Consider the following 27,812-nt stretch of genomic DNA (forward strand, 5'->3'; position numbering starts at 1 on the left):
CGCTCTCTCTCTCTCTGTCGGACATTTATGGCGGAGCGCGAAGGTGTAAAGCAGCTCAGGTCAAGTGTGGCTTGACGCAAACCATTGATTGGGCGTCTACGCGGTGGAAATTGCGCTCGACCCCTTACCACATCCGCACACTATTGGCACCAGTAACTCAAAGGCGAAAAGAGAGAAAAATAACAAGAGGAAAAACCTGTTCGCAAATCAGGCTGCCGGGGTTGGCAACAGGAGGGGGGGTGGTGGTGGCAGGCAAGCCCGTTCTTGGCCACATTTACCGCGTCACACAACGCTATTCTGAGAGAGAGACGGGGGGGGGCTGCTTGTCTTTTTTTGGAGTCTTCAAGGCAAGACACACTAATCGGATGTATTGCTGCACGCCCCCGGCATTTGATGTTGGGGGACTTTTTTACATGTTTTTCTCACCGTGGATAGGTAGGCTCCCAGCGAGGAAAAGAGCACGCGCTATTGACTGTGATGGTGGGTTACACAAAAAGTTGCCAGGCGGAAAATAGTACTGAGTCAACTTTTCAGCCTTTATTGGTAGGCAATCAACCCAGGCTTAAAGTAAGAAAAAAGAAAGCAGACACGGCAGAGCAGGCAGCTGTGCTGCTCCTTCAGGCGACAGTACAGAGTTGAAAGGGCATGTCTTTGGTATGTTGATCAGGCGCCGGCAGCACAGGCTTGCATCGCTTTCTAATCGCTAGGCGTATTCCCGGCCTCCGGGGGGGCGCTTTTCCCCTGGTCCTCCGCGCCGCGTGAGATCGGCAGAGCGGCCAATCTTGCACTTTTTTCACGTTCTGGTCCGAAGAAGCAGAAAACCTCTGGCCCCGGTCAGATGAGGGCTGGTTTTTGCAGTACATGACCTCCTTTCTTTTTTTTTCTTTTTTTTTTAAAAAAAAAAAACTCGTCTCGTCCTTGTGTATGGTACTTGTGACTAGGAAAGAATCTTGTTGGGCGGACGCGGATGGACAGCGGCTAGCGGCGCTCTTCGCGTGCCTGGAACAGGCTGCGGATTGGTCATAAAACATGTGCGGCTCATTCTGCTGAGATAAACGAGCCTCGGCAGTTGGGCTACCAGGCAGCAGTCCGTTGTGCTATGCTCTTGGAATGTGATTGTGGTGGCGAATGTGACTGCACGCCGAAAGACAGCAAAAAGCTGAAGCAGACTTGATATGCTGTGAGAGTTTGCGTATCCGGACATCACTCTGAGCCAGTTGTTCAATACTTATGACACACGTGGAGGCTGGGCGATGCAACGTCTGCTCTTGTAGTTCTGTCATTTATCTTGCGAGTTCGAAGGGTGGCATATGGAGAGGTGCCTCGAGAGTGTTGGTAGGCATCAGTCTTTAACAAAGACTGGTTGTAGAGTCTCAGCCAATGAAGGGCTCGAGATAATCATTCGCTGAAGTTGGACTTGATTTCAAAGACGCCAATTCATTCCTTTATGGAGCTAATAGAGAGTGCCGTGAAATATGCAGCAGCAACCAACGATTAGCAGACGAGATTTTTAAGCCATGTTAGGTCAATGGTGGGAGGTAATTCATGATTTGCGAATTTTCTTTTCTGTAACTTAGCCTTTCAAATCGTTTTTGTTTCTTCCCAAAGCATCTTCCTGTCGCGCATGTGCATGTTGTCCTGCTGTCCTGCTGTCCTGCTGTCATGCTGCGCTGCAGTCGCGTAGGTATAGGTTAGCACTCTGCCGTTTACCAAGTTTGGGTATCTTGGCAGAATTTTGCCAGGCATGGACTTACTGTGACTGCATGTATCAAAGTAAGACTGTTAAAACTTGCAACTTCAGGGTTTCAGATATTTCTCCTTGTTTGTAAATGCTTCCGCTTCATGCAGTAACCACAAGCGCATTGAAGCCTTGCATCTGCCCTTTCGCAATATAGCAGTTGATTTATTCACTAAATCTCGACACGAGGGCTGTGGCATCGCAGACCCCTTTCCTAAAACTTCAAGAAAGCCTCTGCAAATCCAAAATTGACGCTGAGAGCTCCATTTATTGAAACGTTACTGATCTTTGCATATCGAAGAGTAGCGTTGCTGTCAACAAGGTGGTGCTCTGGTTCCGGTTTCCAGGTACTGATGATACGGCACGAGGTTGACTTGATTGTGCGCCAATCTTATGGAACCATTCGATTAATGGGGAAAAACTCTCCGAGGCGAGCGCCAGCGCGAAATGCTACTTGCAAGTTTCCCGGTGCCGATTCTGGGTTTCGTGCTTTCCTTCCTGCTCAAAGTTTTACTTTTACAAAGTCAAAGCCTGTTACATCACGACGGCGCCTGGCGTGCAGACTGCAGGCATTGAATTTTCTTGAAAGAGCTACGACCGGGACGAATTGGCCAAACTCAAAGTCGGAGGAAGTTTTTGGCCAGGTTGATTGACTTGTCCAGGGGTCTTGTTGAGCGAGAGTTCATGTGAGGTAATCTTGAGCAGAGAGAAAGGAGCCACGCGCACACCTTAAGCCCAATCGCAGCTTCAGATTCGGCTCTCATGAGATTGGAGTCCAAAACAGGTGCTGAGGAGCGGTAGCAAATGTGCTCTGCGTGCGTTGACTTGCTCTCATGATCAAACATTGCATCAAATCCGTCGCATAGCGTGTATCGCAAAAGAAACCAGCAATGTATTCTGTGGAATAGAATACTAAGCCGATCTCTGATATCAAAGGATCTGCCAGTCCCCGGAGCGGCCGGTAGAGCTACAATTCCCTACGCATGCGACGATGGCGAGCGGGAGCAAGACCCTTCGAGAGCCAAGTCACTCATGCAGTTGTCATTTGACAGGTCTATATATATCAGAGAGATGAGAATGCTCTATCCTTCTTGTTTATAAAGCTTCTTGCTTATAAAGCTAATTGTTGTCGAGGCGACCTTCAGACTATGGACGAGGCGAGTCCGAAGCCAAACCGTCGCCCTGTCCAGCTTCGAGGCGTGCTCATTGATCGAAATGGGTAAAACCCCGTTGGCTTTTTTGCTAGGAAACAAGCCACTTGTTGGCGGCACAGAACCAAAAAAACTGCACAGTGTCCGATCGTTGTTTTTATGGCATGCAGAACAGCAATTATGGCGATAAGCCACGTAGTGGGATCTTTTCTCGGACGAGACCTTCAGAACTCTTCAGCAGAGCGCAGGAATTATGTGGGTTGCAAAACAGAGCGACGGCTCAGTCAAATAAAGTCAAGACAATCGATGCTGCCAGCGATTACGGGGCTACCAGCGCTTCAGCCATGATGTCGTAGTTTGTTGTAATGAACGATTGCTATTACAGTGCGGCTGTCTTTTCTTGTCGGAATAAAGGAGACAGTGTCGACAGAGTTGGTGAAATGAGATATTGTCACGTTGGTGGTGTCGATTCATGGAATGCAAGCTGTTATCAAACACCAATAAATAACAGCCCAAGACAGTGTCTGCAGTCTTGACCAGTTAGCTCCAGATTCCATCGACATGGGAGCTCCAGGGTGTCGAGGTGGTCACGCGACAGTCGGGGATGCAGATGAGAGTCGATTTGCCGGCCAAAAGGTCCTCACGATTCTATTCTTACCCGGCAGCAGGTCACAGCTTATTGTCCAGCCCAAATCCGAATAATCTAACATCTTTTGCCATTTCTTCAATGCCATAATCGGCGCCAAACTGAGTCGCTGGACGAGGCAAAAAGGGGCAAGCTGTGGAATGGGTGTCGATGATGTGGAGTCGGCAAAGCGGTAGTTGGGCGGCCCCTGACGTCCAAATATAGCACGCTTTAGTGGGCAGACGCCCTGTACGATGCTTCATGACCCTCTGTACTGTGACGGAATACAGCGGTCATTGCCCTAAAGGCCCCCTAGAAGCGCCCTAAAAACGCCTCTGTACGCCAAAACACCACTGACATTAGCGCGTCGTCCCAAGTATCCGGCCTCGCTAGTCCCTTTTTTATTTTTTGCTTGCCCAATTTTATCTTCGTCGTCGATCAATCCCCCCTTGGCTTCGAAGAGACAACTTGCGCTGACAGTCTTTGTCTCTCCATCGTCGTCGTTTCTGTCTTTTTCTAGCCATTGGCCGCTCTCTCTTCCACCATTTTCGCATCGGCGCCTTTTCTTTTCCTTCGTTTCTTCGCTTATCGACCCTCGTTCCACGTCGTTACACAGGCGCAAAAGCCCATCATGAGCTTCTTCACAGCCATCATCGGCTTCTTGGCCCCCCTCATGATCGCGTTGTCACCGGTGCTGTCCTACGGCGACCAGGCCCTCGCGATGCACCGCAACAAGTCGAGCGCCGGCTTCTCGCTCGACATCCCGCTGATTATGCTCATCGCGTCCTTTCTTCGGTACGTCATCTCGCGACTGGCTGCGCGCGCACCCCTCTCTCCTTGCCTTCCCCCACCACGTCGCAACGGCATCGCGGAGAGCCGCCTTCTTTTTTCTTTCTTGCTGTGTTTCCAGCCGCTTACTTGTCTTCACCTGCAGCATCTTTTACTGGCCCGGCGCGCGATACGATACGAGTCTACTTGTCCAGTCCGTCATCATGGTCGGCATGCAGCTTGCCCTACTCAAAATCGCCCTCGACAACCGCCCGAGCCCCTCCTCCAAGGGAGGCGAGTCCAGCCAGCCCTTTAACGGCATGCAGGCCAACGAAAAGGGCTTCGTCGAGTCCATCATGAACTTTGAGCGCCCTTACAACTTTTGGCAGTGGAAGGCGGATAAGCCGTACGTTTCTCGCACCCAACGGGCGGCACCTCTCCATGCGCTCCGGCAAGCTAACGTGACACCACAGGTACTGGCACTTTCTCATGTACTTTGCACTCGCCCTCTGCGTCCTCCAGCTCCTTTTCGCCCCGATCCACTCCTTCTATGGCTTCTACTCCGAAATGATCGGCGTTATCGGCCTCTCAGTCGAGGCCACCCTGCCGCTGCCGCAAATCGTCGCCAACATTCAAACCCGCGCCTGCAAGGGCTTCCGCCTCTCCATTCTCGCCAGCTGGCTCATCGGTGACGCCATGAAGATGATTTGGTTCTTCACCTCGGCGTCTGAAATCCCGTGGGCCTTCAAGGTCTGCGGCATCTTCCAAGCCAGCTGCGACTCCCTCCTCGGCCTGCAATACTTCTTCTTCGAGACCCAGGCTGGCGCGCAGCTGCTCCAGTCGACCCCGTTCGGCGCCAGCATCACCGGCCACCACGGTGGCCAATATCACCAGATGCAGCCGATGCAGGAGAACAGCTGGGAACACAACGACCACCACAACGACCACCAGCCCGAGTACAAGCCCTCCATGCACGCCCCCACGAGAAGCCTCACCCCTACGAGACGGCCTGCGCCCTTTAGCGACGACGATGCGGAATAGAAGTCCCACGCGGCCTGTCGACTGGTCCAGGCAAGCTGGCATCTCGCTGCAGCTCCCCTGTTTTCATCTGCATCTTTATGCGCTGTTTGAGTTCCTATTGTAAAAGATAAAAGGTCATGGAAAAAACTACTTGTCATCAATTCAGCTGGCGTCTTTGGAGACTGGGCATTGTGGGTTAATTTCGGGGCCCTTTTTGCATTATTATCGGTCGTTTGAGAGTCGCTTTGGTTAGACTTGTGCACTGGCGTTCTCAGTCGGCGCAAGCTGAGCGTTAGCACTTGTTACGCAGAGACTCTGGAAGACTAGAGATAGACTACACGATACACCGGCGTTCTTTGGGAAATTTGTATTCAATAAAAGTCGAATAAACACGCATGACGAAACATTTCCAAGAATTTCTTTAATTCATGCTTTACCATTCCATTGTCGTGTAATTTCGCACATGCGGCTCACTTTGCTTGTAGTCGTCTATCTCAGCTGCACCAAACTGCACCTGGACCCAGAGGCCCCAGCCACCTCACTTTCACATCGACACTCCTGGACGACTTCCTCATTACACTGCTACGGCGATTGCTTCAGCCTTGCAAGCCCATTCTTTAATTGTGATTATTGGAGGACCGCCTTATTCGACACGACGCCATTTACATACTCCAGCGCTTATTACTGTGGGCACCAAAGAAGCCATCGCCGTTGATCCCGTCGCGGGACGAGCCGATGCTAGCCTCCTGCTCTTGGCCTACCTATTGGTGCTCGATCATAGGTCAGCGACTCGAGCCTCAATCTACGGAGTCACGGATACTTGGATGCTTGCGAGGGTCGTCGCATTGTTTTCCTTCGATGATCCTGGTTAGCAAATTCTAGGCTGAGCAAGGAGCAAACACCTGCTCTGGATACCCTCAGTGTCAACCTGTCTGATAATCCTGTACAACGCCCGTTTGCGAATACTGCCTTTATTGCACCTTGCCTGTTTGGAATCTCCGAATATTTCTACAACTTTATTTTGTCGAGCTTTGTTCCATATTTCCTGGTAGGTATCTCCTCTCGTTGCTGTTGGTAATCGCTTCGCTTCCAGCAGCCACCATCACATCGTCCTGCTGCAAAAGCATTCTAAATATCCGGCAAGTGCTGGTTTATATAATCTACTACCGCGGGTGGCACTTCCATGTTCGCTCTTCTGGCGGTCAGTTACTGCAGCGTACCGTTGGTAAACAGCTGCCAGCTGCCACGTGCAGACACATATCACACACCTCCCAGCACCTCCCTCTTCTCTCCCACCTCTCTCCTCTACACCGCATCAGCACAGCTGCTACGAACCAACTATTTTCTTATCCAATCAACCCAATCCGATCTTTTTCATCCTTCTCTTAAATCTTTCCCTTCATCGCCTAACGTTCTCTTACCTGCAGCTCCAATTCAACCCGCATCACCCAACTTTCGTCCATTGCCCTGCACCAACTTCAAGTACCGATTCCTTCATGGTTCAGTCTCTCTTGATTTATTAACAGCTATTTACAGAATCATGGCACCTTCAGCTGCCAAAGCCAACTACAAGTCCTACGAGGCACAAGCTCGTCTGGTTCGCGCCATCGTCGCAGCCCATCCTACCACCAAATGGAACTACAAAGGTAATACATCTACTTTTTGCACTCTACTCTCTTTACATCTTTGCATGAACTAGCTTCTTGTCTGTGTCGATTGCGTCTTGAACGAAAAACGAGGTGGATAGTGATTGACTGTTGCTCGGCAGAGATTGCTGCCTGCTACGGCTCAGACATGACCGAGCATGCCCTCAACCACCGCTTCAGGTACATCCGGGCGCACAGCGAGGTCATCATTGAAGGACGCAAAGCCAATCTCGACGTCAAGAACCTGACGACGGACGAGTCCTCTTTGCCCAAGACTGTCGGTGGTGTCGACAAGAACAGTACGCGGCAACACTTTCTTACTCTCAACTGCGACCGCTCCTCGAGCCGCCATCTCAACATACATTTCAACTCAACATTTCAAAGATCCAAAGGCTAATATGAAGTTTCACAGACATTGCAAAGTACTTTGGCCAGTCGACGGCCGATGGCATTCAGTTCCAGTTCCGAGCCATCAAGCAGGACGCCAACAAGATGCGCGCCACGGCCGACAGCGGCGGCGACCCGTCCACCTGTCTCGATCTAGGCGCCGGCAGCAACGCCCCTTCCTTTACGCCCAACACAACACCCAAGACGCCTCGCTCACGCAACTTTGCCACACCAACCACCGGCGGCGGCACCACCGGCGCTCCCAGCACCAAGCGAGGCCGCGCCCCGACCACCGTCGTCAAGATAGAATCGGACGACGACGACGACTCGGAGTCGACGCACAACTGGAGTGAGATGGAAGCCACCCCCTCCAAGCGTCCTCGCAAGCTCGCCGGCGCTGGTGCCGCAGCGACCCCGGGCCAGAAGAACAGGACGCCGTCGCGCCTCGCCGCCGCCAGAGCCAGCGCTACCATCGCTGACACCTCGGCCCAGCTCCAGACGAGCGAGTCTGAAGCCGAGGCACCCCAGAGCTCCTTTGGGATCAAGAGCGAGTTTCCCACTCATACTCGCAACGGCATGAGCAACGGTGCTCGACCATCGTCTGCCTTTGCCATCGCGTCCGTCCCGGCCCGCCCTCTGATGCAGCCGCAGCAGCCGCAGCAGCGTGCCGCCCCTTCGCTCTTTGGCAGCGTCCCTACCTTTGAGCAGCCCGCGCCTGAGTCGCAGCCCTCGCCTTCGCCTTCGCCATCCCTGTTTGCTGGAAGCGACGCTTTTAGAAAGACGGGCAGAGATGCGTTTGTTGGCAGCAACGGTGACGATGTCGGCTTTGACACCCCGGCGGCTGACAGCGCGTACTGGGACGACGACGACCCCGTCGAAGGTGAGATCTAGACTGTCACCGAGTTTTGCCTCCCCCAAGAAAAAGAAACCAGGAACTTGGTAGACTTTTGTTCTTTTACTATTCTGCATCCTTTGTGTTGCATTTTATACCCCATACTATTTGCGTTTCTTGAGATCTCGCTTCTCATTGTCTGTCCTTTTCTTTTCTGTTCTTGCTCATGTTGATTTCTCTTCTTCTTTGCTATATATACCGGGCTCAGATATTCGGGCATTATTTCTCTTGCTTTTTCTCTCCTGTCGATTCAGAATTTCTTTTTCTTTTGCAACAGACGATGAATTTGGTTCCTTTTTATTCGGAAATGAAGGCGGGAACAAACGCCAGGGATTGGATTATTCATAACGAAACACGGAAAATGGATACGGTTTAGATAGTTTCTTAAGAGAGCAATGAGGCCAGACAAGGTATGGCACAAGGAAAATAAAGCAAATTTGGTTGTTTTAAAGACAAGACACGTCTGCTTCAGACAGTATACTTCCGCGTGATGAATGTTGTATTGCATTCGTAAAAATACTTGTTAAATATATGCCTCCTCAAACGGGAGCGGCCTCTTGTGCCCCTTTACTCAGCCTTTGTACAGGTTCTTTTGGTATCTCTTATCATTGCTCAATCCATGCATCATCGTCAACATCATATTCTCTCAACACCCCCATTCCATGACTATCAAGGCAGGATGGAAATCTACGCAAGCAAGAGATCCCACAGAGCCTGCTGGTCCACAAAGTCGTGGTGAATGACATTGACCAGCCAGTAGTCGTCGCGGATGCCGCCGAGCAGCGTTGCGCTGGGCGAGCCCTTGCCGTAGACGCGCGACCACTCGTCCCAGATGCCAAAGGCCTCCTCGCACCACGCGCGGAACGAGACCTCTTCGATAATCGTCGGCGTCACAATCTCCTTGCCGGGAAAGACGCCCCACGTCACGGCGTTTGTGCTGCTGGTCGTCGTCGTGGCTGCTGCTGTTGCGCTACTTGCATTGTCGGAGCTGACAAAGTCGCCCTTGGCGTTGGCGGCGTAGAAGCACACTACCTCGCGGACGCCAGGCCGCTGCAGCTTCTCCTTGAGCGCCGCCCAGTCGGCCGAGGACAGGAAGAACTCGAGAAAGGCCTTTTGGAAGACGAAGCCGTTGGCGGGGCCCCAGCCAAAGGTGGCGTCGCTGGAGCGCGTGCTGTTGACGGCGGGCTGCGAGGCGACGGTCCACCAGCCCTTTGCGTTGAGGGCGGCGAGGTGCGGCGTGATGGTGCTCGACTCGGCGAGCAGCTCCTCCTCGCTCCACGGCAGAGCGGCGAGCTCGCCGCGGACGTGGCGCACAAACATGTCGTCAATGTCCTGCTTGGTGGCCGGGTGGCCCCAGAGGCGGACGGCCTGCGTGACCGACATGTGCAGGCTGACGCCGTAGCCGTCAATCTCGCCGTACGCGGGCGAGCGCGAGTCGCCGAAGCGGCCGTTGGGAAAGTCGTCCCACGTGGCCTCACGGCCGAGCGCGCCCTCGCCCTCAGAGATGGCAAGCGTGTTGGCGCGGGAGTTGAGCGGCTCGGCGAGCGCACCGGCCTCGGCGCCGGTGGCTTCCCACTCCGGGTTGGTGCGCCGCCCGCTGCTGGCGATGACGCGATTATGCGGGTCGGAGCCAACGGAGGAGTGGCGCCGCGAGGAGCGCGAGTGGCTGCGCGGACGCGGAATGGCGTGGCCGTTGACCTGCAAGAAGGGCGCCGAGGTCGGGCCGCCATCGACAATGGCCTCCTCGGCGGCGGGCTCGTCGGGGATGAGGTTGGTGCGCTCGAGGATAAAGGTGACAGCTTTCTCAAGGTTGAGGGTGTAGAAATGGAAACCCTTGGGGCCGGAGGTCTTGCTCTTGACGGTGCGAACCTGCTCGACGAGCTCGCTGAGGATGTCGACGCCGATGGCCTTGACACGCTCGTCGTCTCCCTTGACGGCAGTCAGGCGTTCGAGGATGGCGGGCGGCATGGCTGCGTGGCTTAGCTTGGCCGTGCGCTTGATCATGGCGAAGCTCTGGATGGGCATCAGGCCGGGCATGATGGGGATGGTCTTGAAGGCACCGCTCGGGTGCTGTCGCAGCGTCGCCTCAAACTTTTCGTACGCGTCGATATCGAAGAAGAGTTGAGTCATGATGAAGTCGGCGCCCGCCTGCACCTTGTCGACGAGGTACGGCAGATCGTGCTCCAAAGACTGTCCCAGCGGGTGACTCTCGTCGGCGTGGCCCTCGGGATACGCAGCGACGCCAACGCAAAAGTAGTCGCCGTGCTTTTTGCGAATGTACTTGACCAAGTCAATGGCCCAGACGAAGTCCTCCCCGGCCTCATTGTCCTCCTCCTCGTCCTCGGCGGTGCGGTACTCTTCCTTGCGCGGGGGATCGCCGCGCAGGGCCAGAATGTTGCGGATGCCGAGGGCTTTGGCGTCGTCGAGGGCCTTGTCGATGAGCTTGCGGCTCATGTTGGTGCAGGTGAGGTGCAGGCACGTCGTCATGCCGAGCTCGCGCTGACACAGCTCGGCTAGCTCGAGCGACTTGTCGGCCGTCGAGCCGCCGGCGCCCCAGGTGACGTTGACAAAGAGCGGGCGCAGTCCTTGCTCCATGCGATGCAACCGGTCGCGCAGGTTGGAGAAGCCCATGGCGGTCTTGGGCGGGAAGAACTCGAGCGAAAAGTACTCCCCGTCGGCCGGCAGAGCGGCAATCTTGTCGGTAATCTTTTCCATGTCGATTCGATCGAGTTACTCGATGAGTCGGGCTTATAGAAAGGAAAGTTGGTGACGATGTGCTGTCGTCGACGGGCGTGTCGTCGTTTGCCGTCGATGGTGGGGTTGATCGCAGCGACCGAAAGCGGAAGGCGACAGCAGCGCTAGAAGCTTCGGGTCGGGTCGTCGGCTTCACGCGCGTGCGTTGTTCGAAGAGATGGAAGTGCACTGTAGGAATGAGAGAGGAAATAGGAGACCAAGGGGTATAATCTGAACGAATTGAATGCGGAACCCCTCAATCGGCAGGCCAGAGGGAAAGCCGAAGGTAAGCCAAAAGGGCCGCCTGAACTTTTTTGAGCCCCACGCGGGGACAGTTTTTGGCGGGGTTGGAGGAAAATGTTGATAATAATTAGCGGCCTCGTTGGTTGGATTAGGGGAGCACGGGGAGCACGGGGAGCTTGGGAAGCAAAAGGCCATGGCTAGATTATTGCGCAATACCTTGCCTCTCGCCTGAGTTGTCACAGCGCTACAGTACCTACAGAGTACTTTGCCACACGGCGGGGACGTGGTAGCGGTCTTGAGCGCTGTCGCGAGTCACCTGAGCGGTGCCGGAGCGCGGAACAGCGGCGCTCTTTAGCGATCACGCGTTTCCTTTCAAGCTGTGCCACAGCGCCACCAGCCGCTGTAGCTCCAGCCACACCACACCAAGCCCTGTCAGGAACGCCAACATTTGCTTGAGCTCTGATTCCCATTACCCATCGGCATCGCATTCGTTTAGCTGCCATCTGTCTTCGTGTTCCACAGACAAGCGCTTCCCTATCGCCGATGCGCATCATGGTAACATCATGATAGAGACTTTCTACACAAGGCAGCTCCCTGCGCGGGCAGCTCTCCGGCTTCGGTCGCGCATTGCCTGCTCTCACCAGTCACTACTAGTCAGCACCCAATCGAGCATCACCAAGACGTCCGACATTCGCGCATTCCCCCAACTGCGGCGATGGTATAGCCTCGACCTCAAGTCAATCGATTCGAAGTGGCGCAAGAAGTGGCAAGATATTGCCGCCAAGGAGCCAACCCAGAAAGAGCGCGTCCAGCGCTCGAACAATGCCAAATACGTCCTTTCCATGTTCCCTTATCCCTCTGGGAACCTGCATCTCGGCCACTTGCGCGTATACGCAATTGCGGATGTCGTTGCAAGATACCACGGGTTAAAAGGCCACGATGTGCTGCTTCCCATGGGGTGGGATGCTTTTGGCCTCCCAGCCGAAAACGCAGCTCTCGAGCGTGGCGTCCCTCCAGCTGGCTGGACACAAAGCAACATTGCCAAAATGAAGGAACAACTTGGCGTTATGAATGGCAGCTGGGACTGGAGCAATGTGAGTACTGTTGTCAACGCTGTAGACCTCTCCTGACAGTACATAGGAACTTGCCTCGTGTGACCCCGAATTCTACAAACATACCCAAAAGCTCTTCCTCATGCTCTACGAAAAGGGCCTTGCCTATCAAGCCGAAGCTGAGGTCAACTACGACCCCGTCGATAAAACAGTCTTGGCCAACGAGCAAGTTGACGCCAACGGCTTCTCCTGGCGCTCGGGTGCCAAGGTGGAGAAGAAGCTCCTCAAGCAGTGGTTTCTGCGAATTTCAGACTATCGCGAAGATCTGCTGCGCGAGCTAGATACGCTTGCCAAAGACGATGCATGGCCGGAGCATGTCCTCGCGCAGCAGCGCAATTGGCTTGGTAAATCTACCGGAGCTCTCATCAAGTTCCCGATCATGGCCATGGGTCAAGATATAGGTTCTGCTATTGAAGTCTTCACCACACGCCCGGACACTCTCTTTGGCGTGCAATACATTGCGCTTGCAGCCTCTCACCCGGTAGTCAACCAACTTGCCGAGGCAGACCCCGAGCTGCGCGCATTCCTGGATACCCTTCCCGGCCTGCCAGCCGACTCCAAAGTGGGTTACGTCTTACCACAGCTTCGCGCTATTAATCCTCTTGCCTACAACGACGATACCCCTGATGCCACCAAAGCGTCTCTGCCAGTCTTTGTCGCACCATATGTTCTTGGCGATTACGGCGAGGGCGCAGTCATGGGCGTTCCAGGCCACGATGTCCGAGACCACGCCTTTTGGAAGACGCACAACACCGAACAGCCTGTTAGGTATGTAATCGCAGAATCGCCCGATGAGTCTACCGCCGTCATCCCGGCCGAGCCTTATGTGGAGCACGGCTTCATGACGGAGCACAGCGGACCTTTCAAGGGCAAATCCTCCAGAGATGCTGCTGAAGTCATGGTCAAGATGCTTAAAGCGGCCGACTTGGCCAGCACTGTGGAGAAATGGCGTCTTCGTGACTGGCTCATTAGCCGGCAGCGATACTGGGGAGCACCAATTCCCATCATTCACTGCGACAGCTGTGGAAGTGTGCCTGTCCCAGAGGCAGATCTCCCTGTGAAACTTCCAGATGTGGAAAAACACTGGCAGACTGGCAAAGCCGGCAATGCGCTGGAGTCCTCTCCGGGTTTTGTCAACACCGAATGCCCAAAGTGCAAGGGACCGGCACATCGTGACACCGACACCATGGATACGTTTGTGGACTCGAGTTGGTACTTTGCACGCTTTGTCGATCCTCACAACAGCAAAGACCTCTTCTCCCCCGAATCGACCAAGGCTCTGCCCGTTGACATTTACATTGGAGGTGTCGAGCATGCAATTCTGCATCTCCTATACTCACGTTTCATCTTTAAATTCTTGGCAGGTACATCACTGATGCCTCAATACACCGAGGAAACAGCCGGTACCGCGGAGCCATTCAAACGCTTGATTACTCAGGGCATGGTCCATGGCAAGACGTTCATCGACCCGGCCAATGGCAAATTTTTGAAGCCAAACGAGATTGATCTACGCGACGCAGATCAGCCCAAGGTCGCAGCTACGGGCGGCCCCGTTGAGGTGCGCTACGAAAAAATGTCCAAATCCAAGCACAACGGCGTGGACCCGACCGAGTTTACCGCCAAATATGGTGCTGATGCCACGCGAGCACATATGCTATTTCAGGCCCCCGTCGCCGATGAGCTAAAGTGGGATGAGTCGAAGATTTCGGGCGTGACGCGCTGGTTGCAACGGCTGCACGACACTGTCGTCAAGATTGGAGCTGCTACGACCGCGCCGACGGAGACTGCCTTGGACTATCTGCAGGCTATGCAGGCCAATATCGGCCAGGGGAAAGAAAGGGCCAAACAGCTCAACGCTGATATTCTTCTGTGGCGTGAGACGCAACGCATCATTCAAAACACTACACGGGCATTCGATCAGGTGTACGCATTGAATGTCATTGTTTCGGACCTGATGACGCTCACAAACGCCCTCGCGGCATCTAAGGACGCCAGCACCACAATCAGGTGGCACGTGGCCGAGACCATGACGAGACTCATGGCGCCCGTCGTTCCGGCCGTCGCGGAAGAATGCTGGAGCGTGCTTCGTCCATCGGCCGGGTCGCTGTTCCGGTCGGCGAGCTTTCCCAACGTCGACGGCACGCTGGAGCTTCTGAAGCCGCAGTCGCAGAAGAGCGTGATCCAGATCAACGGCAAGGTGCGCGGCAACCTGGAGCTGCCAGCGCCCGAGGGTGGTCTCGCTGGTGATGCGCTCAGGGACTGGATGGTGGAGCAGATCTTGGCGACGGAGGAAGGGCAGACGAAGTTTGGTCAGGGCCAGTACGATATCAGAAGGGCAAAGCGGGCGATTGCTGTGCAAAACGGCGCGCTGATTAACTTTGTCATGTAATAACATGTAGCATTTGTGTATTATTAGTCCGATGGGATGTGGTATTGGGCGCATGTCAGCATTATGTATTATAGAAACAAGAACTGGCACCGGAAGGGTCAGTCAAGACTACACGTCAACTCATTCATCATATATACAAGTTTGGTAGCTCGTGAAAGCACCTATTAATGGTGTTTGTATTTACAGTCCTGTATCACATATGTACCACTTCAAGCACCACTTAGTCCAGACGTCTCTCTTCGCCTGGTGGCAGCAAGCGTTCCGTCTCGTCCCCATGTCGCCCATTCCCGCTCTTCTTGCGGTAAATCACATAGTGCTGCAAGATGAACAGCACGTCGAAGAATATGCTAATCTGGCCGAGGCCAAACTTGACCGGGTTACTCGTGATGCCGCTCCAGTCGTGCTGGAGCCAGCTGTCGATCCCTTGCTGCGCGATGCTCAGCACGCCGCCCGTCAGGTCCAGCAGGATCTGCCAGATGCTCCAGCCCTCGGTGCTCTGGTTGCGGATGTTGGCGCGCAGCTGCGGCGCGTACTTGACGAGCGTCACGACGAGCTTGACGTAGCCGAGGGCGTAGACGACGTCGAGGTCGCACCAGTCGGCGGCGGGGTCGACGGCGTGACGGCCGCGCGCGACACCCACGATGAGGTAGGTGATGGAGACGCCGACGAGGGAGCCCGCGGTCAGGCCGACGGCGAAGCGGCTCGGGCGGGAGGCGGGGTTGCGGACGGGGAAGCGCCAGAGGGAGGTACCGACGAGGTACTGCGACACGGTGATGAGGGAGAGGACGAGACCGTGCAGCGCAAAGACGACGTCGTTGAACTGCACCGTCGGCGTGAGGCCGTTGTTGCGCGCGGCGTACTGGCGGCGCACGCCGGCGGAGTAGTACAGCGCGAGGTTGGAGGCAAAATAGGAGGAGAAGCCTGGGGGGGGGGGGGGGGTTAGCATCGAGAGAGACAAGAAGTAGAAGGGGGGTGTTGTTACCTAGGACGTTGAGAAAGGAAAAGTCGACGGTGGTGCCGGTCGTGGACCGCCGGCGGAAGTTGAGCAGCGCTTGCGGGTAAAACGACAAGCTCCAGAGGAGGAAATAGATCCAGCCAAAGACGGCGGACACGATATATAGGAAACCGTTGGCCATGATGAGGGTTTTCTCGCTCAAAAAAATTGAAATCGTTGCCAAGGATCGGGTCGTACTGCAGGGCTGCAGGGCTGTGGGGAGGATGGAGGTTGTGTTTCTGATAGTACAATATTCCAGGAAAATTCAGCAATCTACCAAAAGAGTGCGAATGCGACGGGGGAGAGATTATGCCGCGAGGAACAAAACAAAGAGAGCGCAGTGGCTTGAGGGGAGGAAAGCCTGATGTTTGAAGGCGAAGGAGTGTTTTGGAGGAGAGACATGCGGGCGCCGAAAAGGTGTCGCGATCCGGTGACGAAATGACGGGAGCGATTCCGTCTCGTGTAGCGTACCCCGGTGACCGGCGCTCGGGTTGGGCTAATTAATAAGCCCACTACGCCGAGCGCCGGGCCGTATTCTGGGGTGGCTGCTTGTTAATATTAGTCTTCAACACATTTTATCTAGATACTTGGGTTCTTGCATTTAAATCGAGTCGGCATGGTGCTGAGTCGTCGAGATGTCGAGTTAAACACGTGTTGAGACAGCTATTGTGCCAGGGAACGAATGATGACGTGCGCCTACTTACAACTTCACAGGAGAAGAAGAAATGAAAAACGGTTACACAGGATAGCAGGATACAATTATTCGCTGTTGCTCTACTTTTTGGTCCTGTGTTCGTTACTCTGTGGTGCGTAAGCAGATGCATGTGCCACACCCAGCCACCACAGTTCATCAGTTCCGTCTCGATTTATTTCTCTTATACAGATCGCAAATGACAAAAGGATGAAACTAAAGGAAATAAAAATGCAACAAAAACGAAAAAAAATGAAGACAGCAGAGTGGGAACCGTTCGAGTCTCACCCGTTTTCGGCCTGATTGCTGGTCTGTACGAAAAGGGTCTTTTACCTGGAGAGCGCTGTAGCAATGCACTGAAGAGCGCTGCAACAAGGCACTAAAGAGCACTATAACTAGTGCCTAAGAGAGTTCGCACTCGCACTGTAAGTAGGGCACCTACTCTAGTAGGGTTGCGATGCGGGCTGCCAACAAAACCAACTTGTAGGATAAAGGTATTACGAGCTTCAAAGGCGATAGATACACAAAGGGGAAGATGATTAAATTAATGGCATCTATGGGTAATATATAAGCCTAACTACATCTACATTTGATGCGTCTCTGCGTTGGCTTCTAAATAGAATTACCAGGCAACACCACGAGGAGGTGCAGAGTCCGACTTCGTCACCCAAAAAAAAAAAAAAATCTTGACGCATCGCAAATGGAACAGCCGTCGCTTCAGCGGCCTCCACGAGGGAGCTGCTGGTCTCAGTGTACCTCCACGAAGGAGCTGCTGTTTCAGCGTGCCTCCACGAGGGAGCTACTGAGCTGGCCTTACCTCTGTGAAGAGCTGCCATGTTGATCTGCCTCCCGAAGGAGCTGCCAACGTGTATCACTAAGAAGCTTCATCTTCAATCTCTTCGACCTTCCTGGCCAAAGGTTTATTATGGGTGTTTCCCAAGGCCTTGTTTAGAACGTAGACCAAGGGGCTCTCCTCGTTGGGCCAACGAGTGTCTTCCACGGCAAACTCTAAACCGTCAGGGTACGCCTTGCTCTTCCAATTCGCAACTTGGGTGAGGGCAGTGCTGAACGCTCTCGTGGGAGCCTCAATATACTGATCTCGAATCTTTGTCAATCTGTCCAGCCGACGTATTCCAAGCGCAATGCGGTGCTTCTTATCTGGACTATGCCTCTGGGCCAGAGCTGTCTTTGCCTCGTAGGTGTTCATTATGGCGTTGTATTTGGATATAAGTTGTTTATAACTTCCGTTCGCCGACCGGTCGGCGAACACTCGCTTCTTGTAGCGAGATCCACTGGGCGCTCCAACCTCACCATCTTCGGCGGCTTCGGTAGCGGCCTCTTTCGCCTTTCTCTGATTAGCATTAGCCGCCTTAGTTTGGTTTTTTTTGACAAAGTAGTCGCTGAGGGCCGCGATCGGTGGATGCCCACGCTCCTCGCAGGCTAGGATTTCTCTCTCCAATTCTGGGAGACTCTTCACAATGTGCGCAAACGCCGTAATAACTACTTGCGCTGGTATAATATTCCCAGATTCGTAACTTATTGCCATGATCCGGTCGACACGCCATGATTGCCAGGGATTGTCGCGATCCTGAAGTATCGACTTGAGTGGATCGCGTTTCGACATCCGCGTAAACAGTCCAGGATTGACAACGGGTATATCTGCGAGCTCGCAGCCGGCGTTGTAGATCAAGTCCCACTGGGCACCAACCTTCTCTCGGAAGTTATTGAAGGCGAATTGGCCATGGTATACCGGTATGATCAACTGCACGATGTTGCTATCCGAGTCCTTGACAAGGCACAGTTTTGGCTTAGTGTGGAACATTTCGGCTGGCAGTGAAAGTGCGACGTCCTCGATTGTTTTGCCAGTACTTGTCCAGAGTTTCTTTAACGCAACATGCGCCCACTTTCCGACAGTGAAAATGAAGCGGTCGTTTTGCGACAAGCCATGCAGTAAGCTATGGCACAATTTCTCGAGCTCAGGCCAATTTTTGACGTGTTGTGACCAATCTAGACCATTGCTTTTCTCTTTCTCATTTGTGAAATTGGGCTTTAGGCGAAAAGGAATCAAGTTTTGGGTCCTGACATTGTTCGGCAATCCGATCTTACTCTACTCAGGGTCAGTTGCAGCTCGATTGTGGAAAGTTGGAGTTCATATACCCGTTGTGTCATGATTGTATTGCTACCTGGATCCAACACGTGGGACCAGGAGCCAGAAACTGACGTTGTCGTCGGATAATGCCACAAGAATGTTGCCTTAGACCTCAAAGGGCCAGACGGCGCGGACATGGCATCAATCCTCACGCTGCCGTCCGCTGTATCTTCGACGCCTTTGACAAAGTCTCTCCAGGCAGAATCGATTTCGGGACAATGCACATCCCAGTCCGCTCGATTTTCCTTGCCGTGCCACTCGGTGACAGGTACCTGGCTCTCGGCGACGTTGAGAGCTGGCAAACTGGCAAACTTAATGACTTCATCCCTCTTATCATCGCTTTTAATGACCGAAAAAAGCAGTTCCTTGAAGGAACGCGCCGAAGGAAGCTCGAGGAGATTGGACGTGTTGCTCAGAGCTTGAGCATAAGACCAAGTAGGCTCTTCATCTAGGGCGAGATTGAAGTTAGCAATAAAACTAACAAAGACGTGAAACATTTACGTACCTTCTGAATGGCTACTTTCATCAGGAACCAATGTTCCTAATTCAACAGCTTCATCCTCATCTTGCAGCAGCCTTCGTCGCTTGGCTGGAGGCTCACTCTCCACCTGGGTGGGAGACACAGCACGGATGGACGAATTTGTCGACATTGTGACACAAGTAAAGTAAAGTAATTGAAAATTCAATTAAACGAGAGACAGTCACAACGAGAATCGTAAAAATTCGATATCAATCCGTATTGGAGGAGAGAAAGAAGGAAAAAGCTACGTTCTCTGCGCGCGCCCCAAAGCTACACACCAGCGGCCGTCGGACATGGCGCCTGCCCGTCCACGAGCACGCCCCAACAGTCTATACCTATGACCCTTCGTTTTGAGCAAGTATTCTACAGTTCTAGATGATTCTTTACCAGTTAGAAAGCCTCATTAGCGACAGTTGTGCCACTTCGAGAGGGGCTCGCAGCTGCCGGGCCGTCAACCACAAAACGTCGGTTGCGATGCCACACATTTGCGCACTCAACGCTTGGAAGATCGGTTCTGCTCTAGCGAATGGAAAAAATATTCAATCGTGTGAAACGGTGTTTGCGCTTCATTTTGATACCCATAGAGACCTAGTTTTACCACAAGAGGCCTGAGCTCTGGTGCTCGTTGCTCCAAGTCCCAGATGCAAACGGGCTCGACCTCGACGACGATTGTACATGGATGGATGCCGAAGATGACGCCGAAGTGGCGAAATTGCTGTCCTAACATTTGGGTAATGTAAATGTGCAGAATATATTTAAAAGCCCCGTCCCTCCCGTATTTCTCTCCTTTTCCCTTTCTTCTTTAGCCTCACTTTCGTGTAAGTCGTCCCATTTCATGGCCGATCTTTTCGTTATTTTCGTTTCCCTTCGATATTCAACTCTTGATAACGGCTTCATTCTGCATTCCCTCTGCCTCATCCTCTCAATTGCCCCCTGTCCTCTACCCCGAGTCGAAGACAAGTGTCTCCAGCTACATCGTTTGAGATTTTACTTGCACTTTTTTGAGATCATTTACTAACATATTTCTTAGCTAATGCTACCATCCTCTGTGAGTACTCACTAATACTGGAATTCGTCTTTCTGTTACAAGCTAACCGAGATTTAGACTATCATACCGATCCGCACCGTACGTTCGCATTTTCCACATTCTCATACAACACCAAGCTCCTTTCTTTTTCTCTTCGTCTCGGCCGATTGTGAATACTTTTTGCTTCCACGTTCCCTTTACCACTTCTATAATGCCGCGAAGTCACTGGCCGACCTAATCCAATCCCTGGTTAGGGGTTCATCTTCCTCTAATCGCACTCTTCGTCCCGCTGAACCACCTCGAAGTCCCCTCTAGTCCAATTCACTCCCATATTGCCTCTTATCTTCTCTTAAGCCGCCGCGAAGTCGCTAGTGGGCTGCATGCAGTCCCCTACATCTCTCATACGCTCTCGCCGTCTTATCAAACTGGCAGCAGGCCACTCGCTGCTTAATTGACTCCTCTGCCGCTCCCGTCTCCTTTCCTTTCCCACCGAACTACACATATTACCCATTCCCCCTGTCATCCTCTGCTCTCCACCAGCTAAATGCGGATGCTCACTCGTTCTACATTCCACGCTGCCAGCCTTTTACGGCGCTTAACGGGAACTACTATCCCCTTCCCAATTTCCCTCCGACCTCTTTGCCAAAGGTGCCACCTTGCTCTGCCCGCTCCAGCACAGCAACTCCGCGACAATACCCAGCCTCGTCCCATACGTCTCGTGGTACTCGGCTTCACTTGTCCCCTAATGCGTCGTCGCTCAAGTGCGCGTCCCCTAGCTATCCCCCTTGCCTTTGTACATCTCTTCCGCATTTTTACTGCCTGCCACACCATATCTCTATATTTTGCGCTTTCAAAGCTAACTGTCTGCTCCTAGAAGTCACCATCCACAATGGTCAGTCGAGAACTAGATCCACGACCAGGTACTTAGCTTCCAAGTCTCAATGCTGACACACCCTCTAGATGTCCTACGCCGGCGTCGCCGCCTCCCCACGCGCCTCCCCCCGCGCCTCCCCCCGCGCCGGTGCCCCTGCCGGTGCCCCTGCCGCCGGTGCCCCTGCCGCCACCCCCCGCGCCACCCCCCGCGCCGCCCCTCTCGCCGGTGCCCCTGCCGGTGGCCCTGCCGCCGGTGCCCCTGCCGCCGCCGCCGCCGCCGAGCAGCAGCAGCAGCAGCAACAGGCTGGCCCGGCCCCCTTTCGGGGCCGGTGCCACAACTGTGGCATTCGTGGCCACAAATCGGCCGACTGTCGCCGCCCTCGCCGCCCTCGCCACCCTCGCCGCGCCGCGGCCGCCGCCACCGGCCCAGGTGAGTAATCCAATACGTCTCGTCGTTTATATCAAGCCTAGCTAATAATACTCGCAGTTATGAACATGAAAAATGTTCAGGTATATTATATAACTCTGCGATAATCTCATCCCTTGCTGACGAAGTAAAATAGATGTTTTGCCAGACCCCTGGCCTGCAAGTCCCGGGGTTTTGGCAGCCGCAAGGTCGCCCCCGTCGCCCGGCCCGCGCCCTGCCCCCTGCCGCCGCCGCCAAGCCTGCCGCTGCCGCTGCCCCGGCCGCGGCCCCTGACGCCATGGACGTCAGTAAATAGACGTTTTGAAAATAAATTTCGCTTTGTCTTGCCCCTTTTCCCCCTTGAAAGTGATTGCTGTAGCTAAATACCTAAGAGGACATTCGCGATGAACGGCTTCCGTGTTTCAAGCACCCTGACAGCCACTAGAAAGAGAACGGCAGCCGTAAACATCTCGCCACTGTCCCAGGGTACGACACTGATCCTATCCTCATTGGTGTTGATGGCACAGGCGTCGAACTCCTCAACAACGGCACAGATGCAGCTCAGTGAGATTATGACCAGGGCATGCGATAACGTCGAAGGCGCCCCAGCCGGGTAGGATTGGGAAACGACGAGCCTAAAGGCATATGTAGAAAAGTGTCACGTTATATGTGGCCCTTACGATCAGCGATAGCAATGCACAGTGTGCGCAGATTGGGCAGCCGAAGAGATGGGGGAAAGGCAACCTAGATTACTGCATGTTATGGGCAATTTGGCTGCTCCTTTGTGCTGGAAATGACGCCAAAGCGAGCGCCTCGCAGTGGTCAATAGGCGCCATTGCGAGCCACAATGGGTGAAAGTGAATGGCTCTGAGAAGTGGCCACTACGCGCTCAAAGAGAGCTCTGTTGAGCGCGCCTTTCGCGATTCCTGTGATTCTTTCTTTCTTTCCTCATACAACACCAATTTGAAGCTGGCTCGCTGCGCCGCCTACAACGATCGTCTGTACAACCGCGCCCTCGCGGCCGTCAACGATGCGCGCCTGGCCCTCACGCAGGGCCAGGCAACTCCTGCTACCCCAGCCGCTGTGCGTATCTTCCGTCATTGTTCTGCTCATTGAGGCATCACTAACCTTTTGGAATAGGTTTTGCAGCGCATGACCGCCCTTGTCGCCTCTGCGGAGGCTCATCTTGCGTCTCTGCCGCCTCCTCGCGCTTCGCGCCGCCGCCGCGTCGCCGCCTCTGCTCCGGTGTCGCGTGCCCGCACCCGGGCTGCTGCAGCTGCTGCTGCTGTCGCTGCCTCCGGCTCCGTCCCGCCCGTCCCTGCCTCCCCCGCCGCCACCGCCGCCAGCTCCGCCGACGACGACGACGAAGACGATGAGAACGATGAGGACGATGAGGACGATGAGGACGATGACGATGACGACACCGTCGTCATGCTCATCCGTGCCGCCGCGCCCGTTGCCGCTGCCGCACCTGCTGCCGCCGCCCCTGCTGCTGCTACCCAGGGAGCGCGCCGGGCCGAGCCTTGCGAGGCTTGCGCCAGGCAAGCCATGGCTGGAAAGGGCCCCGGCGCGTGTTTTGACACCGCCAACGGTGACTCGGCGCGGTGCTGGCACTGCTTCAACACGCACAAGTGTGCTGCTTTGTATGCTCACTTGTTCACTTGCCCTACCAATTGTAAGCTTACTAACATCCTTCTAGGGACCCTTGGGTCTTGCCGGCCGCTCGCGGCTTCATTGCCTCCATCGAGGCAGATTCCTCTGCCCGGGTAAGTTGCTTGGTGCTTGGTATAGCTATTCGTGTGCTCGGCTGATCATATATACGACATTGATAACGCCCGCCACACTCTTCGTGGCATGTTCGGTCTGGTGGCTGCCCGCGAGCTGGCCCGGTTGCTAAATAACAACTCTGTTGCTGTGCTCTCCCCCGTTTTATGTGTTCATAGTTGTTCACCTTCCAAATTAATACTTTATATATATAGCTATACTTTAAACTATTTAAATAGTTATTTAGATAGGTTCTTTATAAGCCTATCTACTAGTATATTTATTATTATTATTATTATTATTATTATTATTATTATTATTATTATTGTATTAACTACTCTAAGGTAGGTATTAAACTATCTAGTACTATAGAGTTTATATAAAGAAGGAAAAACTAGAGTGCCTAGGGGAAAACCTCTTCTACTATAGTAGAGTTAGTATAGTATTATACTAGTATATAGGTAGTTAGGAGCTATATGTTACGAACCAAGGGTGAACAGGAGCGGGCGTAAGAGCGGCCCAAGGCAGTGGCCTGCGGGCGCCTGCAGGTCGCTCGATTAGGATGTTAGGTCACGTGACTGGATCACCGTGGATCACGGTGAGCCAGCAGTGATCCAAGGTAGCATCTGCAACGATAGATCACTCGGGATCACTGGCGATCCAAGTGATCCAAGGAAAGCAATAGAGGACCGCAGCTAGTCTAGATAGTTTAGATCTCTATTGATCAATCTAAGCAATAGTTTCACTATTGAGAGTTTTACTCTTAATGACGGACTTACGATACTGCTCAAACGTGCTACTCTGTAGCTTCAAGCCTGACTTACTTCCTAAGAAGCAGACCTACTGTGACTTAGATTTAAGCCATCGTTACACTATAGAGCTCCTTCTCTTAATATAGTATAAAGAGTAAAGTTTAAGGGGAAGATTAGTAGGTAGGCCTAGTAGTAGAGAATAAAGGTTAGGTCTTTATACTTATACCTATAGGGACTACTTTAGGCCTAATATATAGGGGCTAGGCTAGAAGGGGGCTAGGTGTAAGTAAATATAATCTAAGTACTATAATATCTTTGTTTTTAGTAAGGCTCTAAAAGGGATAGTATAAGTAAGTTATAAGTAAGGGAAGGCTAGGGGCGCCCTAAATCTATAGTAATAGCGCTTATAAGCTTAATAGTACTAGCCTATAAATAGTATAGTAGTATACTAAGTCTAGTATTATAATACTAGATAATGCGCTTAAAAGTATATATATTATAGCACCCTTATATTATAGCTATAAACGCCTTGTACCTTATAGTAGGTAGTAGAAATGTAACCTTTTTTTTTTCTCAATATAATATATTTTTTAAAATATTATAATTAATTAATTATAAAGCCCTATGTCTATAAGTAGGAATTAGCCTTTTAGGTATTCTTCTTTAATCTATAATAATAACTTAATATTAAGGCCCCTTATTATAACTTATAAGATATAAAATTAACCTATATAAAGTAATTTAACTTAAAATAACTTATTTTTAAAGATTATTATTAATTATTTAAAGGCATACTCTATTATACTAATACTTAGTATACTACCCTTATAGGAGTGATACCTTAATATTAAAGTATATAGAGTATTTTATAAGTAGGCGTGTTGCTTTTCTTTAGTGTTTATATTCCTAAAATTACACTATTAATATTTAAGAACCTTTAAGATTATTTAGTAATTAAAGTTCTTTACTAATAGTACTTTATAAATATATAGTCTTTTATAATTATAATTACGAGTATATACTAGAAAGAAATTATAAAGGTATTTATATAATATATTAATAAAATATAATTCCCTAATATAGTAATCCTTTTACGTTATTATTTTTTTTTTAGATATACTTAGATTATACTACTCCCTTTATATACCTAGATATATACGCCACACTATACTATATCACACTACACATCTAGCCTGCCAGTTTTCCTACTCTTACACAGACACAGATAGTAAAACAATACAAATAACCCAAACAGCGGCAAAAAAAGAAAAGAGCAGAGCGGGAAAGATTCGAGTGCAACTCCTTAGGCCACTCGGACACTCCGCCTACACGACGGAGACAGGATTCGAACCTGCGCGGTCGAAACCATTGCATATCGGGCTGTATCCCATGCCACTGGGGCACTCTACCTGATTGGGAAGCGGCCTATTTAAGTTTATAGTCAGAGTTGACGTCTAGTTAGTTGGCTAATGTGGGTCGAGCTAGAAAGCTGCTTTGAAAGTTGAGAAGAAGCCTCGACGCTCAGCAACTCTCAGTCATGGCATGCGCAAGATACGATGGACAGCTGAGAGATGCCAAACGTGAGACTCGTATGAAGCAAGATAGACCTACGAGAGAAGGAAAATAATATGAAGTTAAAGGAGTGGGCGAAACAAGCTAAACAGAAGAAACAGGCAAGACTGGAAAATCGGAAGAAATGTAGGAACAAGTCCGAGCGACAAGTCTAATTCAGTTACAATCCGATCCGGACCGGGCCCTCCAAAGTAGACCAATGTATCACCGAAGCATCCTGCCCATGTCCCGCTCTCCTGCCCGCACTGCGAAACTCCTGCACCAGGTCGTCCGCTGGCCAGCACCGTCCCGTCACGAACCAGATCCTCGGCCTCTCAATGTCCAACTCGCTGCCGCAGACCCAGTCATTGCTCGTGCGGCCCGGCGCGAAATAGCACACCGCCCACGGCAGCCTCGTGCCCGGCAGCGGCTCGCGCCGGGCCAGCAGCTGCGCGCCTTGCAGCGCGGGCAGCCGCTCCAGCAACTCGGCAAAGGCGCGCAGCAGCGGCGTCATCGTGGCCGCGTTGGGCTCTGCGCGAAACCAAAGCGCGTGCTGTGACGGCAGCGGCACAGATTCGGCGTGGCGCCAGTCGAGCGGCGTGTCCAGCTCGCCGCCGGCATTGATGCCAACGTCGCGGTCAAAGTAGAATTGTCCCGTGGGCGTGAGCATGGCCATGCCAATGGTCAGGTTGCGCAGCGCCCGCCACTGCATGCCGCCGCCGCCGTCTGAGTCTTGAAAAAAGGATGGGCCGACGACACCAGCGTAGCGCAGGTCCGTGACGTGCGCCGTGGCTACACGCAGCTTGGCGTACAGGTTCTCGTAGCTGTCGGCGCCTACGCTGCTCGGCGCGCAGATTCGAGCGCCGAGCGGCCCGACACTCAGCGTCAGGCTGACCTGTGTGATCTGGCGTCTCAGAGGTAGATGTGCGGCGATGTGGTTGGCGAACCCCTCGCGCGCGGCGTCGCGCTCCGCTTGGGACTCGGACTCTGCGCAGTGCCACGCCACGCTCTGCAGGCTGGGGAAATGCGCAATGAGGCGCGCCTGATCCGTGAGATGCAGCTGTAGGACATTGCGTCGGTCCCTTTCGGCTTTCGGCACCGGCAGCGTGAAATCCAACCTCCGGACGCAGACGGCAACCCCGAGTGGATTGCTGCGGTTGCGAACCAGCACAATGCCATGGCGCGCGCGGTGACGCAGATCGGGATGACCAGCTTCAAAACGCAGTGTCAAGTCCACCGCTGCTCTTTGGGTATCGCTGCCGAGAACGGAAAAGAGGGGAGCCAGAAAGTCGTCCTTGACGCCGAGTTCTGTCCAGTGGTGATGGTCGGTGGTGAGGGCGAGGACCACCGTCAGCGACCGCAGATAGGCGCGTCGCTCAGGGCGGCTTTCGAGCGCCGACTTTAACTTTTCGAGGCCGAGATATCCTAGATGCAAGCGTGAGTAGACGACGGGCTCGACCGCACGCTGCCATCTATGCGATACGGCAGCAGCCGACGCCCTGGTCCAGTACGTTGGCTTGGGCTCGGATGGCGCATTCCCTTGCTTATGCCGTTTCGGATCGGCGCTTTCACGACGGACCTTGGATACGAGCTTTTCCATCATGCTCGGATTTTTGCGTGGTATATATGGGCCGGGCGTGGGAGGCTGCGCCGTCATCACCAGCTTCACGTCGGGAAGCAGCGCCGCGATGCGGTCAATGACTTCCTGAGGTAGTCGGTCCATACTGGGCAACAATTCAATCCCATTCCTATATTCCACCGTGAGAAGTGTTGCCCGAGGGGCATCTCCATTTCATGTCGAAATGCTTACTTTTTCTCCCGGCAGCTCGCTTTTGCAGAGTTGAGGTCGGGCCGCGGAAATGAGGCGTCGCTGTTCGCTTGGCGCAGCGGAGCCAGGCCATCAGCCTCACTTTAGATGATGCACAAACGGTCCAGCATCATATTACTAATATTTGATGCAAGAAGCACTTGACTATTTTCCGCTTGTAGTTGCTTTCTGGGGTAAATTAGCCTCTATAATTCAATACGTCTACACTAAATAATAGTGACACACCCGATTGATTTAGCCTAAATAGTAGACGAAGCACTTGCACAGTAGGAAATGGCTGGACAGAGAGAAAAGTCTGAAAAGCAATCTCCATCCCGCTGTCTCCTATAAATTTTCGAAGCCACAGACTCCAACTATCCCTACCGTGTCTCGATGATCGTAGCCGGCGTCTGCCACAGCGCCCAGTATTCCGTGTAAGTCGAAACGGTGGCAGATGGCTCAAGGCATGTGCGCTCAGAAATTCGGTCCTGACTGAAAACAGCCTGCTTGGAGAGAGTAACGAGACAGTTTTCTTATACGACTTGCCGTAAGTGGCGGAATAAAACGAGCTGAC

At 52.8% G+C, this 27,812-nt stretch overlaps 8 protein-coding genes across 8 annotated transcripts; 4 read left to right on the top strand and 4 right to left on the bottom strand.

Moving 5' to 3' along the window:
* Positions 1-4,145: 4,145 nt before the first annotated feature.
* Positions 4,146-5,323, top strand: LMH87_004377 (uncharacterized protein; the record flags this gene model as incomplete). Its single annotated transcript, XM_056195585.1, has 3 exons — positions 4,146-4,309; positions 4,449-4,688; positions 4,756-5,323. The coding sequence occupies 3 exons, from the start codon at positions 4,146-4,148 to the stop codon at positions 5,321-5,323; spliced, it is 972 nt and encodes a 323-aa protein (XP_056049199.1).
* An 803-nt stretch (positions 5,324-6,126) lies between these two features.
* On the top strand, positions 6,127-8,226 carry LMH87_004378 (uncharacterized protein; the record flags this gene model as incomplete). Its single annotated transcript, XM_056195587.1, has 5 exons — positions 6,127-6,169; positions 6,730-6,784; positions 6,839-6,948; positions 7,071-7,247; positions 7,361-8,226. 5 exons carry the CDS (start codon positions 6,127-6,129, stop codon positions 8,224-8,226), a joined length of 1,251 nt encoding a protein of 416 aa, XP_056049200.1.
* Positions 8,227-8,914: 688 nt separating this feature from the next.
* On the bottom strand, positions 8,915-10,942 carry LMH87_004379 (uncharacterized protein; the record flags this gene model as incomplete). The annotated part of the gene is made up of 1 exon (XM_056195588.1): positions 8,915-10,942. One exon carries the CDS (start codon positions 10,940-10,942, stop codon positions 8,915-8,917), a length of 2,028 nt encoding a protein of 675 aa, XP_056049201.1.
* Positions 10,943-11,766: 824 nt separating this feature from the next.
* On the top strand, positions 11,767-14,704 carry LMH87_004380 (uncharacterized protein; the record flags this gene model as incomplete). The annotated part of the gene is made up of 2 exons (XM_056195589.1): positions 11,767-12,297; positions 12,344-14,704. 2 exons carry the CDS (start codon positions 11,767-11,769, stop codon positions 14,702-14,704), a joined length of 2,892 nt encoding a protein of 963 aa, XP_056049202.1.
* A 220-nt stretch (positions 14,705-14,924) lies between these two features.
* Positions 14,925-15,840, bottom strand: LMH87_004381 (uncharacterized protein; the record flags this gene model as incomplete). Its single annotated transcript, XM_056195590.1, has 2 exons — positions 14,925-15,625; positions 15,687-15,840. The coding sequence occupies 2 exons, from the start codon at positions 15,838-15,840 to the stop codon at positions 14,925-14,927; spliced, it is 855 nt and encodes a 284-aa protein (XP_056049203.1).
* A 1,423-nt stretch (positions 15,841-17,263) lies between these two features.
* On the bottom strand, positions 17,264-19,188 carry LMH87_004382 (uncharacterized protein; the record flags this gene model as incomplete). Its single annotated transcript, XM_056195591.1, has 3 exons — positions 17,264-18,344; positions 18,611-18,986; positions 19,044-19,188. 3 exons carry the CDS (start codon positions 19,186-19,188, stop codon positions 17,264-17,266), a joined length of 1,602 nt encoding a protein of 533 aa, XP_056049204.1.
* A 903-nt stretch (positions 19,189-20,091) lies between these two features.
* On the top strand, positions 20,092-23,175 carry LMH87_004383 (uncharacterized protein; the record flags this gene model as incomplete). Its single annotated transcript, XM_056195592.1, has 10 exons — positions 20,092-20,106; positions 20,164-20,184; positions 20,960-20,977; positions 21,046-21,388; positions 21,446-21,468; positions 21,522-21,668; positions 21,810-21,928; positions 22,240-22,447; positions 22,505-23,007; positions 23,064-23,175. 10 exons carry the CDS (start codon positions 20,092-20,094, stop codon positions 23,173-23,175), a joined length of 1,509 nt encoding a protein of 502 aa, XP_056049205.1.
* Positions 23,176-25,612: 2,437 nt separating this feature from the next.
* LMH87_004384 (uncharacterized protein) lies at positions 25,613-27,154 on the bottom strand (the record flags this gene model as incomplete). The annotated part of the gene is made up of 3 exons (XM_056195593.1): positions 25,613-26,856; positions 27,011-27,035; positions 27,092-27,154. 3 exons carry the CDS (start codon positions 27,152-27,154, stop codon positions 25,613-25,615), a joined length of 1,332 nt encoding a protein of 443 aa, XP_056049206.1.
* Positions 27,155-27,812: the final 658 nt, after the last annotated feature.

This window comes from Akanthomyces muscarius, chromosome 2, assembly GCF_028009165.1.
Source record: "Akanthomyces muscarius strain Ve6 chromosome 2, whole genome shotgun sequence".
Classification (NCBI taxonomy): domain Eukaryota; kingdom Fungi; phylum Ascomycota; class Sordariomycetes; order Hypocreales; family Cordycipitaceae; genus Akanthomyces; species Akanthomyces muscarius.